Below are 22,349 nucleotides of genomic sequence, written 5' to 3'. Positions count from 1 at the left end.
CACGTCTGGTGTTTATGGTCATGTAAATAAATATAGTGTGGCAAGCAGGACGGGGCCGAGGGCCGCGAGAGAGCGGCACGAGGCCAGTGGCGACCTGCGCGACGCACCGGTCTCGTATCTCTCACGGAGGAGCAGAAGCATAAAGGGGGAGCGACGACAGTGAAGAGCGAGAGAGGACAGGCCTGAACTTGTTGTGTTTTGTTTTATTGTGACAGCAGTCATCCATGAGGGGCTGCTGTCTTTTACTTTCGTTTTGTATTTGTTTTATTTTTATCATTAAAATGTGTCACGAATGTTTGCCGGTTCCCGCCTCCTACTTCCCATAACATCTGAACTTCGTTACATATAGCATGTGTTATACATAAAGATTAATCAGTATTTTGGCAAATGATGTGGGTATGTTTGAATGTACTTTTACAACAATTGTATAGAACACGTAAAACTGCGCAGCGTTATCACGGCAATGAATTCGACAAATACAGTAACATCTATGATAACCAATTTAGTATTAAACCTTACTTTTATTGCGGTTAATTCATTTTAATGAAATAAAAGCATGTCATTAAACGCAACATTTATAAAAATAGAACTTTACCTCATCCATGAACATGATTTTTCGATTCCCGTCTGACTGATTTACATCCACGGTGGAGTTGAAAACGACAGTTCCCATCATTCCACGCTCCTTCACATCGTCATCAAGCTACGCGTTGTTTGGAATGTAGCGCCCTCTAGCGGCAGAAAATCTTGCATATTGTACCTTTAAATGACAGTCTAATGGTATGATTAACTGCATTGCCATATATAAGGGTGAATGTTATAGGAAATATCAGCAATCTAAATGATGCAACGGACTAATTAGATTTGAGAGAACCTTGTAATAATAATTTTTTATACATACTCTAATACGTCGAACAACAGCACTTGCTTGTGTAATATTGGTTTAATATTTTAATAAAATTTGAATGATGAACTTTTTTCCAAACAAAAACAATTCTGATTATAATAAGCACTTTCTTTCTTGTATTAAATGGGTGCAATTATAAGCACTGTAAGGGGGTCAAAGAACGCTTGTTGAATTTGACTGAATATATATTTCAGGAGTGTTCTTCATCTGAGCAGTCAGACCATGATTGTGGGCTTATTCTCACAGAACTTAGATCTGATTGAATTGCTTGTTCATAGTCTGAATTTGGTTCGATTTGCACCAAAAGTGCATGTATACCAATTTGGAAGGAGGAAAAACTTTCATGAGCTCAAAGGAGATCCTACATGCCAATTTGCCATGATGCGGAGTGCACAGTCCCAAGAAGTGGTAATTGCGTGTTTCCATGATGTGGCTAATAATTTCTAGGGAAGAATTATGTGTTGTCATAGTAGAACAAATTGTACCACATTGATCTCTTTGATTGCACAGGGTTGCGTATCTTTAGGCTATGTTTGTATTGCAGGGTAAATACCATTTATATTTTACTCTCTCTGCACATAGAGCAGAGGAATGAGAGAGAGAGAGAGAGAGAAGGAGAGACCTAAAATTGTTGCTAGGCGACCTGACATCAGTTCTTCATTCTACAATCACTCTGTTGCCCACGTGTGTTCAAGCTGTGTATAAAGCCAATGGGAGCGAAACCACTCTGTCTTTGAGTGGATACTGCTCGCAGGGATACTTTTTTAAAGAGCTGAAGAGAAGTCAGACAAATTACGTTGATCATCTCCCTCAAATACCCGTCTACCTACAAAACTCCCGCAGTGACTAGTATGAGGTTTATGAAAGTACAACTCCAGATTCAGACGGCTTTTTCTTAATATTTCTTGGATTAGTGGGGATGAGGATTTTGTCACTGCTGAAAGGAAGAAACGGTACTTTTTTCATCTTGTTTTAAGGTCTTTCTTAAGTCTAAAATCATGTTTCCTAGTGAAGACTGGAACTCAAGTGAGCTGTTGAACAGCTCCATTGGAAACTCCTCTATGGAGGATATTGAGGACGAGGAGCACCCCTTCCTGACGGATGCTTGGCTGGTGCCCCTCTTCTTCTCCCTCATCATGCTGGTGGGGCTGATCGGGAACTCACTGGTGATATATGTCATCTCCAAGCACAGACAGATGAGGACGGCCACTAACTTTTACATTGGTGAGTTTCAGCCAATTCCCTTTTTTTCTGTACAACCTTTCACCAGCTTAGACATTTCTTTGCTTTAAAATAATATAGGGTAAGTGTATTATTTTTGTTCTTTTCTGCATCTTTTTCAAATTATTTTATCATTCTTGTTGTTTTTATGCTTTATTTCTTGTAAAAATGATGCTCAGACCTACTGTACTTTGAACTTCATTTTATATATAAGGAGCTATACATAAATTATTATTATTAATATTATTATCAAAAATTATTAAGTAATTAATAAGATGATTTAGTACTCTATACAAGCACAGTGAGATGAATCTAATTTTGCACAGGAATTGCTGTGACAGGAAACAAATTGAAGTTCAAACTCTTATTGACATTATATTTGTGGTAAATGATTCATTAGCCGCCGTCATGTAACAAAGAATTATAGCATTATCTCAAGGAACACTGCAGAAGGACCTCTTGAGCAAGATTGTGAGGTTAGGAAATGCCTTAAAATTGCCATAACTTGAATGACTTGATAATAAAAAAAAGTCATAATCACTCAAAGCATATATGTTAGTATTTTAGTATTTGTAATTTTACTGTATTTGTACTTTGTCTTTTTTGCAGTGAAATTTTTATCAATCATAGGATGACAGGCAGTCAGATTAACATCCATATTCAGTGTTGCTGAGAGAACTTTGTATTTCATTCACTGCACATATCCTTGCATGTTCCACCATTTCTGTCTCCAATTATTCTTAAGATTGTTTTAACTTTACAATATTTGAAGAATTGGTAGAATCCCTGAACCCCTTGGAGAACCCCATTGCACATTCAATTTTGCATACCTATTCAGATGAGACAGATCGTTCATTACACGTATATTTAATTCCTCAGCTAACTTGGCTGCCACAGACATCATTTTTCTGCTATGCTGCGTGCCGTTCACTGCTACTCTCTACCCCCTGCCTGGCTGGATATTTGGGGACTTCATGTGCAAATTTGTTGCTTTTCTCCAACAGGTAAGGAGATCACCTAAGGAAAAACAGAGTAGTGTTCAAAAACAAGATTCTTTTTTTTTCTTTTGTGTAGTGCAAATGTTTTTCTGCTGCATTGAGGACAATGGCCACACCGACAAAGCCACTGCAAGTACAAAGTAGGAGGAATAAATGTGTAAGATCAATGCTGAAAGGATTCTGCATTTCAGTATGGTACCCGGCAGTGTCAACCAGCAATAAATGGATTTATACGCTGATTAAGACAATAGTCCATATTTTTAATAGAAATTTAGTGTTGGGTAGTGAAGCCACAACGTGTTGTAGAGTTGGGGATGGCCAAAGATGGGCACATCGTGATGTAATTATTTGGCAATGAAATTAATTAACTTAAGTCGCATGACCAAATGTTCACGACCAAAATGTTTGTCTTGTCTAGAAATGCTTTAGTTGTATACTGCAAAGTATCTTGCATATATTTTAATACTAATAAAAAATATATTCTTAGATTGAGTCTGTATAGAGAGATGTCAAAACTGAAATGTCAAAAATTCAAGATACATTTCTAAACAAATGTACAGTAGTTGCTTTGGTATGTGGGGTGTGTAGAGATTAATCATTGCACATTTTCTGATTTCCTCATCTTTTTCACAATCAATGTACCTCTCTGGACAAGCACATTCTGACGGTCTGGCAGAGAGAATGCTGCTCCAGGAACTCTAAAAAAAACCAAAAAAACAACGTAGACTCATTTAAAAAAATGTGCCTCTACCTAAATTTTTTTTACCTTTACATACAATTCAATGCAGTGTCCAGCTAAAATGTCCACTAGTGGCAGTTAAACACCAACACCTTTGATTTATTATGATTAGGGGCAGATTATTGATTAATAAAGACTTATTTTCAAGTGGTTCCTTGCACAATAATTTACATTTAATAATTTATTAATAATTTGCACAATAACCCATAATTTACCATAATGCATGATATGAAAACAAAATGAAAACATGTTGATGTTTGCATCACTTAACCAGCTCCATATACAGTATAAGGCTTTTCTGACATAATAAACTTTCTCGGTAGTCACAATAAAAGAGCTTGAAGAACCAAGCTAAAATTTAATGGTGGATTCTGCAAATGTTTTTTTTTTATCTTTTATTTTCTTTTGTTAATACTATCAGTTAGGCTTAGAGAAGGGTTTTAGATTAGGTAGCATGTTTTTTAAACAAACATTAACCTTTTAGCACCACTCACAGGACATTTCATTTCTGAACTGCTGCGATACATAAAACAACCAACATAATAATACTTTGCCAGACTTAGGTTCATCTGTTTGCCCTTTTGGTGCCAATAACTGGACATTTAACTTTGAAATTGTTGCAAAATGTGGAAGAAGCAGCATGACATAATTTTGCAGAAATGTCGTCACCACGTGTATGTAACAGATGTGCTTTTAATGCAAGTCGACAACAATGGATGTGGGCTAAAAGTGCTGGCACCCCTAGTGTTTTGGAGTAACTAAAAGTAACAACTTTAGATTATAGCTTGGCAAGCGGTCTCATAAAGCAATACATAAAAGAGTAATCCTCTGTGAACCCAAAAAGTTCCATTTATAACAGCCATACATAATATACATCATAACAGAAAACCATCATTGAATAGAAATGCTCTGAGGAATATCAAGGTGTGTGTGTGTGTGTGTGTGTGTGTGTGTGTGTGTGTGTGTGTTTACATTTGGGTACACATGGAGGAAGAATTTATTTTTGTGTGGCATTTCAACAATATGATTCATCCCTCATTTCATGTAGAAGATGTGAGTCAGTCTTAATTCACTGCTTCGTGAGAAACTGCATTGGCCTAAGAGAAAAGTAGGACACAGTATGTTTATAGAACCATTAAAAACATAAGAAAAGAAAAAAGAATATGCAACAAAAGGGATGTCATCCCATTAAACATATGAATAGTTACTTGTTTCATCTATTCATAGATGCCACCTACGTCACTACAAATAGAACGCCGCCATATTTACGACCGACTCGCCCGGTATGGCCGCCCAAACTGCCCATTTGAATGAGAGAGAGAGACAGAGATACCTGGAGAAAATTTTAATTTTAGGCTCCGATCCTTATTTGTTACCCCCAGTTTTCTTTAGTCCATTATTATCTGCCCCAGGCTTGCCCCAATTGGCCTTTCATGATATAGAAATACTTAAGTCATAGAGCTTCATGGCGCGCGTTCATGAGAGTCGAGGCAATGTCATGAATGAATCTATGAATCTGCAGCTGTTCGGCTGGCATGAATGAATCTATCTAATCCGAACAGCAGCACTGGCTGAGTCCAGAGAGACACCAGCATCAGCACAGCCAGAGACATCAGCCGAATATCATAAAAGACTGCCATATCTCTCCGAAAGAACAGATGTTCAATTATAGAGAAGGTTTAATACACACAATATCAAAATGAAAGAATCTTTTGAGTCTAATCTTTTTGAATGATTCACTCACGATTCGGCTGCGATTAAAAGCTATCAAGAGGTAAAGCTCATCAGTGATTATAATACAATGACTTAAATTGCAGTTTGTTCGTCACATAAAGCTATCATATGAATAAATAACGATATTAATATAACGGACGAGTCGTATTAGATCACTTTTATGATACTTTTGTGATGTTTTTTTTTTTTTGTCTTTTATTATTATTATTTTTTGCGTGACAGCCCCCAGTAGGCTAACGTTACTCATTCACTTTCATTACATCGACAAGAAGAGTCTCCATTAGGCTACATATTCAAAAATGTCCCTTTGTCTTCCACGGAAAGTAAACTTAAGGATTTGCACATGAAGGTGAGTAAATGACGGCAGAATTATCATTTTTGGAAGAACTAGTCCTTTAATATGCATTTCAAGGCTGAGATTATGCATAGTCTGCAGAGCTAACGTTACAAAATAACATCTAAAGCGCATGTGAAGAAGACAATATCTTTATGAACTTCAGAAAAAATATTTATTAGATTTAGGTAGGTATTAACTAACAGATAGGCAGACAGTTATATTCAAAACAACCCCAAATCTTACTAACTTACCATGATAAAGTGCTTTAACATTTAAACAGATCCAACAAATAAAATGAAGAAAAAACATCTGTCGATATCTGTCTGTATAATGTTGGGCATTGAGAGTATAATGGAAATATAATTAACCACAAACCAACATGAGACTTCAAGTCTTTTAAATAAATGATTCTCTCTTCTATCCTTTTCTTTTGGTATAGAATAAAATACCAGTTCGGGGTTCCTCTTTCGGCTGTTGTTGCAGCCAACTGCACAACATATTGCAGGCATTACTGAGACCGTCGGTCGTAAAGATGGCGGCGCAAAGCTACAGTGACGTCATGTGAACCGAATGAATACTTTGAAGTAAATTCACTTATATAAGCAATGTTGCAGTGTACAGTAACTGAAAGTAAAAATAATTTTTTGTTTTTGTATTTACATCCGGCTATGGTTTTGGTCTTTCCTAGCCATGAAGCTTTTTGTGTCATAAACACAGGCTTCCTCTTTTTTCCAGGCACCTTTTTTTGTTTAATCATTAGATACCTTATACAAAAGATGATGGGATGGAACAGCTCTTTGTTCACACTTGTTGCATCAAAGAGCTAAGGGATAGTTAAGCTTGCATAAAACACTCAGCACAATGGTTGACTTTATTCTCTAAAGCCTCTCCTCCTACCTGATTCTTTTAATTTAAGATGAGCAATCAGGCCCTTCAGTTCAATTAATTCAGCAGACAAAACCACAAATGAATGGGGCTGTTTTTTTCTGTCTAGAATTAATATATTCTAAATTGAAAGCATTATGCATTTTTGATGTGCTAGATTTTTAGATTACTTAAATCCAATTTTTATGTTTACTCCAGCACTCTGGGGCATTTCTGTCTTGCATGTACTGATAATGATATGAACACATGATAACAAAAGGTTTGGCAATGTGTAGGTGACCGTACAGGCGACGTGCATCACTCTTACAGCGATGAGTGGAGACCGTTGCTATGTGACTGTGTATCCTCTGAAATCCCTGCACCATCGGACCCCTCGTGTCGCAATGATTGTTAGCATCTGTATCTGGATCGGTAAGTCATTTAGTAGAATAATACACTATACACAAAACGTTGCTAGAATGTCATTAATGACAAGGTGACACCATCCATACACTTACTGTATATAACAGACAGGCTGTATTCTCGCTATAACTGCAAAAATTAGTCCACTTTATTAAATGTAAATACAACTTAATCTCCTTCCACAGTATCTGTTGTCGATTATCACATAAATAATTTCAAGTCATCCCACAGTGTAATAAATCTTTGAAAATTGGCTATATTACATGTGCTAGCATACAACTGGTGGGATAGGCAGCGTTCACAGAACATGTTTGTGTGAGGCTTAGAGCAAAATAATTGAAAAGGCAGCAGCATTTCAAGCCGCATTTTAAAAATTCTTAGACAGAGTGTGATGTGCAAGCCGTTACAAGTCTTAAAATCTAGCTGTGCAACTATCAAAGACGTCCATCTAGCGTATGTTTGCATTGGAAATCAATTAAAAAGCAGCACAATGGATCACAAAAACATGTTCTGTATGAAAATAGAATCTCTTTATTCTAGCCTTGATATCGTCTCAGTTACTGTTGTAAGCCTCGTTACCTGAAGGAGGGAACGGAGACATTACATAGAAAAGACTGAAGTTATGGGATCTCACTTGGGAGCCCAGTCACATTCAAGTGGTAACAAAACAAGCCAATGGACATTGGCGAGTGAGATTTGCATGGCAAGCCACTCTCCCGGACATAAGGGGTATATAAGCTTGTCGGCAACTCACTCAACTCAGGTTTGTGGAAGATCTCTGCAATAGGTCCTGCCTAGACAGTCAGGGATGGAACCATTACCGATGGAGAGACGGGGCAAAGTGGAATCTGCCCAGGGAAAGACATGGGTTTACCGACAGGGAAACCGTGCCTTGGAAGAATACACATATGGGGCATCTAGCCCAGTACAGGGTCTGACTACCTAAGCTTGCATCTCGTGTACTGAGCCTGGCGTCGGACGCCTCCGCTGCGTCCACTGCCGAAGGATGTGCCAGGTGGGGTGTGCCAGAGCAAATAGGCCACTTGTAACCACCCCTCCTACTCCAAGACCTACTCCCCTTCCCCCCGACCTTGCACAGTGTCTGTGCGAGCAGGCTCACTGGGGGAAACACATATTTGCATAGGCCCCAGGGCCAGCTGTGTGCCAGTGCATCCGTGCAGAGGGTCTGACTCTAGAGGAGATGGTGGGCGAGTTGGGACATCCGACGTGACCGTAGACCACCCTGATGTTTGACGTACGGCACTATGGCTGTGTTGTCTGTCCGGACCAGCATGTGCTTGCCCTGCAACAACGTTCAAAACCAGCGCAGGGCCAGCAGTACTGCTAGCAACTTGAGGCAGTTGATGTTCCCACTGCAGTCGAGATCCCGTCCAGGAGCGTCCGTTGCATACAGTGTCCAACAACGTGCCTGGACACTTGTTCTAAGGGCTTGTTCTCCAGCCCATAGAAAGGCAAGGTCTGACCACGGGCTGAAAGCGTGGCGACAGATCGGTGTGATGGTCACTCGATGTGTGCCACAGCGCCACAAGTCCTGAAGCGATCTCATATGCATCAATCCGAACGCCGTGACCATGGCTGAGGATGCCAAGTGCCCCAGGAGCCTCTTAAATAGTTTCAGTGGAACCACTGTTTTCCCCCTGATCAAATTCAGGCAGTTTAGCACGTGCACGCTCATTTGTGAGACAAGCTGTCATGTTGTGCGAGTCCAACTCCATAATGAGAAAAAATATAATCTGCATAGGGGAGAGTTTGCTCTTTTCCCAGTTGACCCTAAGCCCTAGATGGGTTTTCACACAACAAATCTCGAAAGTGAGCTAAAATGAGCCAGTCATCGAGATAGCTGAGAATGCAAACTCTCCCTTAGCGGGGCAAGGACAGGCTTCGCAACTTTTGTGAAGACGCAGGGGGACAGGGACAGCCCGAAGGGGAGAACCTTGTACTGGTATGCCCTTGAAAGCAAACCAAAGGAATGGTCTGTGTTGAGGCAAAATTGAGACATTTACGAGTCCTTCAGGTCGATCACTGCAAACTAATCTTGAGGGCAACACCTTGTGAATTGCTCGATTCAAGACATGCATATCCAAGATTGGCTGTAACCCACTGCCTTTCTTGAATACGATGAAGTATGTGCTGTAAAACCCTGACTTCATCTCTGCTGGAGGGGCTGGCTCTATTGCGTGCATCCTTCACCAGCTTGACCACAATCTCTGCACGCAGGAGAGGGGCATCCTTGTAAACAGGGCGCCATTAAACCTGGGGGGACACCAGGCAACCTGAATCGCCTAGCCGAGTCTGATTATCTGAATGAGCCAACGAGACGGGCTGGGAAGCACTAGCCAGGCCCCCAGACACCATGCAAGTGGCACCAGTGGAACTACAGATGCACCCGCGGACGGGCAGCTCCCAACTTGGGAGGCGTAGCGTCCCGAAGTAGAGGAAGTGAGTGTGATGTGACTTACCTGGCTCCATAGTTCCCACAAGGGAGTGGCTGGAGACGTGTAAGGAGGCATTGCATCCTTACAAACTCCTGCGCCGTGGCGAGAGAAGAGGGGGATGAGATCAAGTAAACTGGTCTTAAAAAATACAAATAAAAATAAAATGTATTATTTAATTAGAAATTCATTATTTTTTGATGAACAAAAGATTTACCATCTCATGGACAAGAGCAGATCCCTCATTCTCTGAGTCACCCATCTCAGGGATGTTGTTTCGCCAAACGCTTTTGAGGGTGTAGCGACGGCTGAGACAGGGTTCATTCCCACTATAATCCACAGATTACCCTGTGTATTAACCAAAGGGGTCCTCTGTGGAGCAGAGAAACTAGAACGGGGTTTAGCAGAGGGTACTCCACCACATTGCAATGGTCATGTTCCCGCAGTGAGAACATGAATCATCAACGAACACCGCCTCAGCGAGGTTACGGCCCAGACATGTGAGGCAGTGGCTGTCAGACAGGGCCAGGAGCACCCAGGGGTGTGATCACTACACACCACGTTTGCTGTTTATGGTGAAACACACGGCTGAGTTTGCCGTCTCTCTAACACAAAAAAGCGCTATATAAATGAAGGTGACAGAACATCTCCTCTCGTGAATGAAGGCATATTGGCAGAGCACTGACAAACAACCACTCGGCTCCGAAGCAAAAAGCTGAATGAGTGAGTTGCCAGAAAGCTTATTTAACTGTATGGCTTGCCATGCAAATCTCACTCGCCAATGTCCATTGGCTTGTTTTGTTATCACTTAAAGATGATTGGGCTCCCAAGTGAGATCCCATAATGTCAGTCTTTTCGACATAATGTATATGTACTGTATATTAGTAAAATGTAACTATACAAATATATTTACAATACAGTATAAATATAAATAATTCATAAATATGTTTAAGTTTTTAAAGCTGTCTTTTATATTATGTATACTTTTGTATTTATTATTAGTAGCATTGTAGTTTTGTATATCTAAATTGCTGTCAATACGTAAAAAATGACATAAACATACGAAAACATGCCAGAACCACAGGATATGTATGGATTGGTTATCAAATTTATTTAACTCGTCATTACCATGTAAAACTGCTTTTTTTTGCAAGTTTTGCATGTTAACACAAGGATAACAACTTACATCGATAACATAACCAGAGATCCATCCACCTAAATGTAGCCCCACTTCAAAAGAACAGTTGAGACAATACAGCTCAAAAAATCAAACTTTATTTTTTACTGAAAAATTAATGTGGGCTAAAAGCCTCAACAAAAAGCTTCACATTTATGCTTTTAAACATAAGTGAATGACAGCACTCAACTACATTTCATCACCCAGAATACTATTTAAAAGATTGAAAATGAACGAGCATTTAAATTCTCATCTTACCCTCTCTTATGCAACAAGGTTCCTTCATTCTTTCCATACCAATCTTCCTGTACCAGAGGCTTGAGGACGGCTATTGGTATGGACCAAGAAAATACTGCATGGAGAGGTTTCCATCAAAGGCCACAGAGAAGGCTTTCATCCTCTATCAGTTCATAGCTGTGTATCTACTGCCTGTCATTACCATCTCCTTCTGTTATTCCTTCATGTTGAAGAGAGTGGGACAGGCCTCTGTGGAACCAGTGGATAACAGCCATCAGGTATGACACTCCACTGAATATATATAAAAGGCTATACACTCTTTAATCTATAATTCAGGTGTGCTACGAGAGGTCGTGAAATATCTTTGTTTCTTTCCTTCTCTTCAATAGTAAAGACAAAGTAGTAGTAAACTTTTATTTGGTCAAATAAAAGTAATTTAAGGCCAAAATAAAAGACAGTGCCTTGCATAAATAAATAAATTAATTAATTAATTGATTAATTAATAGATAAATGACTGGAAATGTTACTTTTAAAGGGGCAGTGAGTGATTTCTGAGAAATGCTGTTGCAAGTGGATCTGACCAAGCAGCACCACAACAAACTCAACAAAAAAGCCAATCAGCAGTAGGGGGGTGTATACACTCATGATGGGGGAGTAGAGAGAGAGAGTGCAAGAGGGAGATATGAAGAAAGACTGTAGAAAGGGAGATGGCTGAGTGACATTACAAAAGAGAAAAGGTCAATGGAATATCACTGGAAAAAGAATGGTTACGATCAGGCAAGAGTTTTAGGACTCGCATTAAAATTACAAAAGCCAACACTGGAGAGACAGGAAGCAGGAAGGCCTGAAAATGGATGCAGAGGTTGCATTGATTCTGCTCCATATGTGAGTAACATTGGATCATTTTACTGACTCAGATCTCAAAGTCTCATTCAGCAAAATGAATGAATCTTTTTTCCAAGTCATTTTGTTCACTTCAGCAGAATATAATTGAAATGTGACATGTTAATAGCAAATGAAGGGAGGGGTGTGTTTGTTTCGGTTTATTTCAAATATCAACAGTGTTTCTCAGAAATCACTTACTGCACCTTTAATTCTCAATGAACTACATAACTATAAATATAGTGAGAGAATTTATGAATGGTATTAATATAAAATATTCTTAACAAAAAATAGAGTATTTAATCCTTACTTTTAATATTTTGTAAAGCTAATTTTCACAGCAAACACAGCATTCTCACAAGTCATCTGATGTAGGTGTGGTTCAGTTTCACATAGGCAGTGCCCGAAATCTAGTGATGCTCCGATTGATCGGCCGCCGATCATGATCGGCCGATATTGGCAAAAAATAGCTTGATCGGCAACCCCCAAAAGCGCCGATCAAAAAAGCCGATCACGTGACGTAAATAACTCGCGCAACTTTTCCGCATGCGCGACAACACAACAGCAGAGCAGAGCTTGCTTAACAGTGGCAAAATGAGTTCTCCTATGACGGCAATTCAATGGCAATTATAAACGAGCGCACAACTGATGCTGGCGCGCGCGGTAAATGACATTCGCGAGAGGATAACAGATCTACGCGCGAGGAAACGGGAACTCGCGAGCTCATTCAAACCCTGCGCGGGCGCATGACATCTCTGCCCTCGCGCGCGCGCATGATCATTCCCCACACACTCGCGCTTGATCTCCTCTCGCCTGCTGATTTTGCTCGCTCAAACACTTTTATTTTTGGCAGTCGAGGGGCGGGACTTACTGTTTTAATAACCTCAAATGTCATTGTCATTATTTTATTTTTTGGATCTGATGTAGTTAGTTCCTCAACTACATCCATTGTAGTCTGCCTGACCCCTCTTTGTTTTGAAAAATTATACTGTGCCTTATTTGGAAAAGGTGGCCTACAGTAGCCTTATGTTATCTTGTTTTCTAACTACAATTAAATAAATATTGGTGGTTCTTCAAGATTTTCTTGACTCTAGCATATTTCCATTCTGTGATCGGCAGTGATCGGCAATCGGCAGATCATGATTTTGGTGATCGGTAATCGGTGATCGGCCCCAAAAATGCTGATCGGAGCATCACTACCGAAATCTATCATGACTTCACACGTTTTGTATGTAAAGAAATTGGTTTCCAAAGCACCATAAACGTCATGTCTAAAGATAGATGAGACATAACCAGTCATATATTAAATAGCTTATTTTTTTACATAATCATGTTGAAATAAATGGACATTTATTAATAGATTTTGTCATTTTGTTTTATTGTTTTCACCAACTGCTGAGCCGATTGTTTTATGCTGCCTTCAAAAACATATTTGTGACAGGGTTTAGATTTGCACCTGTGCTTCCAATATTCAAGTAGTGCCTCAAATGCTTTATAGAACTGAGATGTGCTGTATTTCCCCATATTTTGCACAGTCACCTTTTCCCTTTGATAAGAAAACCAGTCACTGAAAGTGAAAAAACACCTCACAGCATGATGCTGCCAAACACCAGACTTCACTGTAGATATAGTGACTCTTTGAGAAGGGGGCAGTGTTAGCTTTGCCACATATTTGCTTTGAATTTCAGCCTAAAAGCTCCTAAAAGCTCTATCTTGTCTGAGAAAAAAGACTTTTCCCCACATTACGGCTGAGTGACCTATTTTTCTTGTATACTGAGTTTTGAGGAATGAAACTCTGTAGTTGGTGTGTGGTTAGATGTGGCATTCGTCTCCATATAATTGAACCAGCAGTGGCCACTGTGGAATAACCTTTTTTCTAATTAATGCTTTTGTTTCATATGATCTTCTTTGCCACTTTATCTTCACTTAAAATTCTTTGCAATGGTCTGTTCGGTCCATTTTCATAGTCGACAAATTCACAACATGTAATAATGAATAATGATTAAACTGTGCAACCTTTATCCAGAAAATGTGCTAGCTATTTTAGTAATTCAAAGGTCAAACTCAATTGTTTTTACAACAGAAATTGTGTTTTATTTATTAGAACAGCAACAGTTTTTCATATTCATATATTGCATGAATATAGGAAGGTCAGTGACAAATAAGGATATCAATAATATGGTGTAACCATCAGGTGATAAGCAATAAAGAAAATGTCACTACACCTTAAATACACATTTTGATCTTCTCTTTTCAAATATTTTCAAACATATCTACATATTATTTATATGGTACATATAATGATTTTTTGAACCATGAATGTTTTTTGGTGTTACTCTGTTTGATCTAAGTTGCCTAGCCTTCTTTTAAAAAAAATAAATAAATAATATGTCGTACAGTTATACAGAAATTTGTCTTTATAATAGATTCTTTGTCACATAACATTATGCAGACTGTCCTTTAAAAATGTCACTGATCCATTATTTTATTTTTATTTTTTGTAAGTGAAAGCACATATCAGACTCATTTCCGTTCTATAATCTTGTCAAAACATTGTTTGTTTCAGGTCCACCTGCTCTCAGAGAGAACTATCTCCATTAGGAGTAAGATTTCCAAAATGGTAGTGGTCATTGTTGTCCTCTTCACCATTTGCTGGGGTCCCATTCAGATCTTTGTCCTGTTCCAGTCTTTCTACCCCAACTTCAAGGCCAACTACACAACATATAAGATCAAGACGTGGGCTAACTGCATGTCCTATGCCAACTCTTCTATCAACCCTATTGTCTACGGTTTTATGGGCGCTAGCTTCCGCAAGTCTTTCAGGAAGACCTTCCCCTTCCTCTTCAGACACAAAGTGAGGGACAGCAGTGTCGCCTCCCGCACTGCCAATGCAGAAATAAAGTTTGTAGCAACGGAGGAAAGCAACACTGAGAGGAAATGAGAGCAAATGACATCTAAACCATGAATTCACATGCCAACTAGTTGCTGAAGCTCAGGCTTCCTCTGCATTAACAAGAGTAATATTCAGAGCTGTGAAAAAATATTTCAATGTGGTGCAAAAGGGCATTTAGAGAGCAAAGAAATGCAAAAGTGCACATTAATTATTACTGTTTTAATTACAGCTGGAGTTAAATAGTATAATTTGATGTTTACATCCTTTGTGCAACCAACATCCAAAACAAAAGCTTCAACTCTTATTGGTGGCCCTGCTGTGCTAAGAGAGCTTGCATTTTCAAAATTTGCGGATGCAAACTTTACAGTGCGTAAGTTTAAGCATGGGGAGCCAAACGGATTTTCTGCCAGCGGAGATGTGTAGGAGCTTGCCTGAGAGGATGTTGACTAAATCAAACATGGCAACTGTTGACTCATCCATTGTGTTTGACATATACACGCCACCTCCCTGTGCACACTTCCTCTCGAAACATCCACTCCAAACTGCTCTTCATCGGTTATATTTATATATTCTGAACATTCTACGGCATGGATCAACCTGAAGAGGTGTACCCAGAAGGTATACACTCTCAGAGCACACCACTTTCTCAAGACTGAGTGAATGCTGTTCGCAGCACAGAATAACATATTATGCTGCACGTATCACGTAGTCTACGTGATACGCAGGTATACGCCGTATACCCACTAGAAAAGGCCAAGGATTTGCGTATACCCACTTAAAAAAAGCGTGAGGATACGTATCAACTTCGTTTTGTGTCAGAACTTTCACACTTTCATTCATAAATTCACCCCGTCTGTGTTTGCGAAGCGCGGATCGAATCGCGGAATCCAGTCACAATGAACTTGCTATATAAAGCAGAACGTCACGGAATTTGGCTATTTTTGAATGAATAAATCAAAAGTAGCTGCTGTACAATGAATCAAATCTCGATATGGACTAGTGTCTATGAATATTAAAGCTAAAAGAGACTGCAATTGTTCTACGCGTCTCTGGGAATGAGCGCTCAGTGTGTGCTCCACTACACACACACACACACACACACACACACACACACACAGAAGCACGCGTGACTCACGCTCGTGGTGTTTTCAGCGTTTCACTGTATTGAGACATGATGTAAGCTACACATGTGCATTTCATCGCAGAGCTGCTATGAGAGTCACTTGATGAGAATTTCACCATTTCATTTGATAAAACTATCGTCATTCATTCGTTTCATATACACACAGAAACTATGTCTTTACGACAACCTGCCAAAATAAAAGTTCTGTATAACTTGAAGAAATTATAACAGAAATATATTACTATTGCACAGAGTATACTTCAGGCCTAATAATAATAATAATAATAATAATAGTTTATTAAAACACACAGAAACTCAAATATCTACAACCCACCAAAATAAGGCCCAGAGTTCGGTCTAACTCAAATTAATTAGAAAGAAATTGCACAGTAAAATGTATATAAAAATAAAAAAAAATTCAAAAACACCATTTCTAAAAGTAAATTTGTATTTGTGCCTATAATGTTTTAAAAAAAAATTTGTTGATAATTGTCAACTGATAAAACCTGTGCTTCAGGGACCATATTCATATAACATCTAAGGCTAAAGGTAGCTCTTAACTGACTGAGTTAGATGGTGATTAACACTAAACAGTAGAAAATCAGTCCAGTCTCCCTAGCTGTAAATGTCATTGGCTGTTAAAGTCTTGTGTTGCTTATAATAAATTGACATGTTGATAACACTTAGTATTTCATAATGCTCTCAATTACATGTCGATGCATACTGTATGCATTAGTGAGTGTGGTGGTGCTTATGGGGTGACGCTCTGGGATGGGTGGGTATGCAGCGGGGGGGGGGGGGGGGGGGGGGGGGGGTGTTATATCAGAGTATACTCACTACAAAAAACTAGACTACACCACTGCCACCAAGGCCATTGAGATTATCATGTGATAGACACTGGGGATTGGCAAACACATTTGAGCAGAATTGAGAATGACGGAATGATTTCATTAATGTGATGATAAATGTAAAATTTTGATTTAAAACTAAAGGGCCGTTAACACAAAACTTGCATTTAAAAACACGAGATGTCACGCAGCAAAATAAAAATTTTTAAATAAGGGGCCATTCCCACAGAATGCATTTTTTGAGTTTAAAAAAGCAAGAACGAGGGCAGTGGAAAGAAAAAAAATGTGCAAGGTCTAATTTTAAAAAATGTAAAAGTTGAACATCTTTTAACCTGAATGCAGCGTTTATAGAATGCTGTGTCATGCGCAAGACACTAGTTGCAAGCGCAGCATTCAAACACATCCATCTTGTGTATGTTTACTAAGAAAACAATGGAAAATAACTGCTTTCAGTGTGAACAGCCCCTATAGCCTAAAGTATTCTTCAGCTGTCCGCCTTCCACGGCGTTCGGCGCACTGTCAGCATGAAGCCAAAATTTTGTGTCAGCGCGGATGGTGCGCATGTCTACCGAACGCGTCTTACTGCCCTCACAGCCAAAGGAGTATACTTTGAAAGGCTCCTGCACTGAACTGTGCATGAGATGGAGAGGAACGCAGAAAATGAAGTATATGTGGGCCATATCTATAGGCTAATATCTTCACACAGCATCTTAAAAAAGTGAAAAATCAACAGGACGCAATGGTCAAAGATGTTCTTGTAAGAAGCCATTCACAAGGTCTCGAAACCTTAGTCCCGAAACAAGATTTCTCGAAGTCGAACTTGAGTGCCAAGTTTTTAGAAGGCTGTGTCATGTGCAAGATGTTACAAAATGGCAGACATGATCTCAACGGTAAAACATGGTCATAGAGTGCATGTTTACATAGAAAAGCAATGGAAAAGAAGCACAGTGGAATTCAAAAATGTGTTCTGTGAGAACCATTACCTTGACCCTTGAGGGCATCTTAAAAAAGTGGTGCTTATGCATTATACATTGTATGTTTACAATGAAAAACGATTAACAAGCAGAGCAGTGGAACACAAAAACGCATTCTGAGTGAAGTGGCCCTAACATTTCAGAGTACTGAATTTAAATAAATGACATCCTCCAAGGGTTTCTAAATGTAACCATCATTTTGATGTAATAATTGAGGTGAAATGTTTCATTCATGTGCAAATGGCAATACAACACATTTACAGGGTAGATTTACTTACCATGCTTAGTGAGAAGGAATTCAAAGGGGAATTAAAGCAGGGCTCAGTAGTTTCGGGATTTCTTCGCTGTATTCTCGCTTTTTGCTCGCAGGTTTCTCTCTAGAGCTCCCCTACAGCTTCGGAATAGATATTTGACAACACTGTTGTAAAAACTCGTTGGCGATTCTCAGACGCCAGAGGCTAGTAGATCAACGACATCAAAGCGGATGGGACATTCTTTAAAACGTCGTCTTCATTCGGGTTCGAACAGCGTGAGGGAGCGCAATAATGACAGCATTTTAGCAGATTTCTTTTGGCCTTAAAGCAATTGTTTACATCGCGAGACCTGATATCACGCGAGACTTCCTGATGCAGCGGCCGGCGGCCCGCCGGCTCAAAGTTGCAAGTGCGGATTCTCCGCTCACGGGCACCAGGGGGGTGCGAAACGACCACCATTCAACCCGAAATAAGTAATATAACCATTCCACTGACTCCGAAGCTGTTCAGTTAAGGTAAAAAAGTTACTTAGTTCACCTTTAAGTCTGATTTTGTTTGCTAGCGTATGCTATCGCAAAGCTTGCTTAATTACGTTTGTCCTTAGCAGAAATAGATGTCTTATCATTAGCATTTGTGAAATGTTTTGACAAGCAGAGCAAAGTAGCTAAAAGCTTTTCTTGAAGTGCTGTCATTTTAACCTTGGCATTAATAAATTATTCAGCATCTTTGAAGCATGGTCCTGTTAGCTCTATAAATGCCTTACTGAACTCATTTTTGCATTCAAATTTGACTGTACTTGAGTAGCCTTGTTTGTCTTCTTCCTGTCTTTTTATTTCCATATTTCTCATTAAGGATTTGTTGTTTTATTTATTTATTAGCCTACTGGGTATTGTAGGATACAGAAGAGAATAATCGGATATCTGTCAAAAATTTCCTGTTCATTTAAGAATCTTATAATCAATATCAGTGCATATACTGTCTGCATTGAGAAATGTTTTTTTTTTTATATATCTATAAATGTATAATCAGAGTTTTCAAACTGAGATATATGTATAGTATTTACCAAGTGAATGTGGATTAGCATAAATAAATTTGCCAAATCTACAGTATTAATAATTTTTCAATTTGCTCAAGTGACATCAAGCAGATATTTGACATTCACTGCATAATGCATCTTTAATTGCCATGCAGACTGTATCGCTCAGAGAAACAGCAAGGCAAAATCAAGCAGTTGGACTGATGGACTAATAGCATGGAAATAACCCCATGATGCCACCTACACAGGCAGCCAATTATTATCTTGATCACTGGAAAAGGGGCAGGAAGTGCGTAATCAGTCTTGCCATTTCAAAGCGCTAAATAATCTGTCCACAACTTGGCCTAAGGTTAGTAAATGGAGCAGAAGCACTGCAATAGTTTCATTCACTTTAAAATGCAATGAGTCACTCTATTCATTACATCACAACCCCAAATAAATTATTTATGTTTGTGTAGAGGAGACTGGGGAATAATTGTAACACTAGCTAATTTATTCAGAAAATAATTAGCCCAAACCACTGATATTTAACCTCAAACATCTTCAAAATATCAGCAGCAGTTTCAAGTGTCAATTAAATTTATAATTTAATCATATCTGATACGATTAAACTAGAAGTAGGTTAAAGCCTGATGTTACATTCAAAACAGTCATGCTGTATAACTGACAGTGTCATAAATAACAATCAATGAAAATCTTTATTAATATAATATAATATAAACGATAAATGCTGCCAATGATATAATATAACGCATACAATAACTTTTTTTACAGTTTAACGCTTAAAAAAATAATAAGCATCTGTTTTTTCTGTCATCTTTTGGCTAGCATTATATTATATGACCACGCTCTTATTCATGCAAATAATTTTAAACCATTCAAGTGCGACTAGACAAAAGAGAACGCGCTGTCTTTGAACGCTCTTATGACACAAAGACACGTGCCAGTATCGAGTTCTCTTTCACGTTTGAACGAACAATAACACAGATTTATGCCAATATGTCGAGTATCCTCATAAGAGCAGTCTTAAATGAGTTAAATAAAGTCTTAAATGGGCGTAAAGAGATGTCAGAAAAGGAGGCGCGTGTGAGATCCGCATCATATGCAGAAGCGGCAGATCTTAAAGTGACAGCAGCCAATAATGCTGTCTGTCATTAACCTTAATCAAAGAACAAAGGGAACAGAGAAAATTACTCAATTACTACTCACGCTCTTGACTAAAGATCTTTTGTAGCTTTAATAAGGATTCATCTATATTTAATTTAGAATTTGTGCAGTTCAGACTGTTTGATAACTTTATTCAATTTCTGTATATTTCATACCTATTATAGGTGCCCTATAATAGGTATGAAATATACAGAAATTGAATAAAGTAAATATGAAATTTATTATGGGTTTATGTGAGGATTGTTTTAAGTTCACTTAAGTTCTTTTTTTTTGAAGCCTAATAAATGTTTTAAAAAATTATAGCTTTCAATTACACTGTAATGTTGAATGGTTATAATTAATGTATAAAATGGGGGGATAATTTTCATCGAGACATCAGTAGCTGAATTGGAATCAGTGATATATGGCCTTAATTCATAAAAGATGCCATTAAAGTATTTTAAATATACTGTCTTTATGTTGTTTCTACATAAATTTGGAGATTAACTAGATAGATAGATAGATAGATAGATAGATAGATAGATAGATAGATAGATTTTTATTTTTTTATAAACTTTAAATGAAAAAATACAATTTGTAAATGGGTAAGAACATTGGTGAAATATGAGAGTTGTTTTAAATCTATACCCCTCATCCACATATAGGCTAAATGTAAATGTTATGGCAAATAAAAAATGAAAACGACACAAAACATTTGTACGTTTATTTTAATTATACTAACTGTTTAAAAGTGATGTAAATAAGGTTTGACATTGGAATTAAAAAAAGAAAATGTATACATGAAAAAAATGCATTTTCACTTAAAAAAAAAAAAATCAGATGATCAGGTATTGATTGTTACTGAAACTGTCCATTATTTGGAGAGGTGGCAGATGTCACATTTATCGAATGGCGCAATTATCTCTCCCCTCTCTTATTTTTTCAGATATGTCTACTTGTGCGGGAGTAAACACTTATTTGAGTTTTTCTCTTTAATTCAATGCATAAATTCCAAAGTTCATCATCTTTATGGGCACAGAGAGACTGGTTCTGTAAAGTGAGTGTTTGAGTGTTTTTGGAATTTGGTGTTGATTCAATTGGATTGCAAAAGAAATGAAAACACACTGCTTGAAAAATCTTTCTCTGCTGAGAAAATATTGCTTGCAAACTTGTAATAAGCAGTTGGTTACAATGTTTTTTTTCTTTCGGTTTTGTACATCATATTTCCACAATATTTATGAAAAACATCTAATCATTATTATTAAATCATAAATTATTATTACTGAATTAATGTAGAGATAATAGTGGACATCAAAACTCCTCACTATACTCAACATCACTGTCAGCCATGGACTCTCACTGTCATTCACTCTCCCAGAACTTGTGGGAAACCTTCATTGATGTAAAAAAGGCTCAGTGCATGCATTTCCTTCGCCATCTGAGGACTTTGAACTTGCCAAATACAGGAGCATCTGATACAGTTATACTCAGTGGGCATTGAGTCTGTGCACGTCTGTAGCTGTCTGGTTTTTCTCTGGGACCAAATCAGACAAAAATTGGCTAGAACAGACAGTCAAGACAGCAGCTGAGAAGATCATTAGTGCACCCCTGCCACCCCTCGTCACTTCCAAAGTGAGAAAACGGCAGGCAGTCATCAGAGACCCATTGACTGTTTTTGCTGCAGGCAATCTTTCTCATGAACAGTTACCACTGCCCAATAAGGTTTCTTAACAGTATAAAACACAATTATTTCTTATGAAATATGTATGTTCACTTCAGCCGTTAACAAATCCGTGTGTGATGGATTATTATTATATATCTTATTTGATATTTACATTTCTGTTTTCCTTATTGAATCTACTTGTACAGACATGTTTTTTCTGCATATAATATTATCAGCACACAAATACTAAACATATTCATTATGCTTGTATTATTCTGAAAATGAGTCAGTAACATTAAAGAAGTGCACTGTAAACCCTAATAAGTTAGCAGAACTCATTAATTTGGTAGAACTTTTGTACACAAGCATGTTAATTGCCCTTAACTGCACTTGAGAAAGCCAACTTGGATAATATGAAAAATCCTTTAAAAGGAGAATTT

General features: G+C 38.2%; 1 protein-coding gene across 1 annotated transcript; it reads left to right on the top strand.

The window, feature by feature from the left end:
* Positions 1-1,905: 1,905 nt before the first annotated feature.
* Positions 1,906-15,006, top strand: kiss1ra (KISS1 receptor a; the record flags this gene model as incomplete). The annotated part of the gene is made up of 5 exons (XM_084120495.1): positions 1,906-2,131; positions 3,008-3,132; positions 7,097-7,232; positions 11,130-11,368; positions 14,539-15,006. 5 exons carry the CDS (start codon positions 1,906-1,908, stop codon positions 14,911-14,913), a joined length of 1,101 nt encoding a protein of 366 aa, XP_083976621.1. The 3' UTR covers positions 14,914-15,006.
* Between the last annotated feature and the right edge of the window lie 7,343 nt (positions 15,007-22,349).

This window comes from Abramis brama (assembly GCF_963993115.1).
Source record: "Abramis brama genome assembly, chromosome: 7".
NCBI classification, from domain to species: Eukaryota; Metazoa; Chordata; class Actinopteri; order Cypriniformes; family Leuciscidae; genus Abramis; species Abramis brama.
The sequence above is the reverse complement of the archived record's forward strand: the minus strand, read 5'-3'. Positions and strand labels throughout refer to the sequence as shown.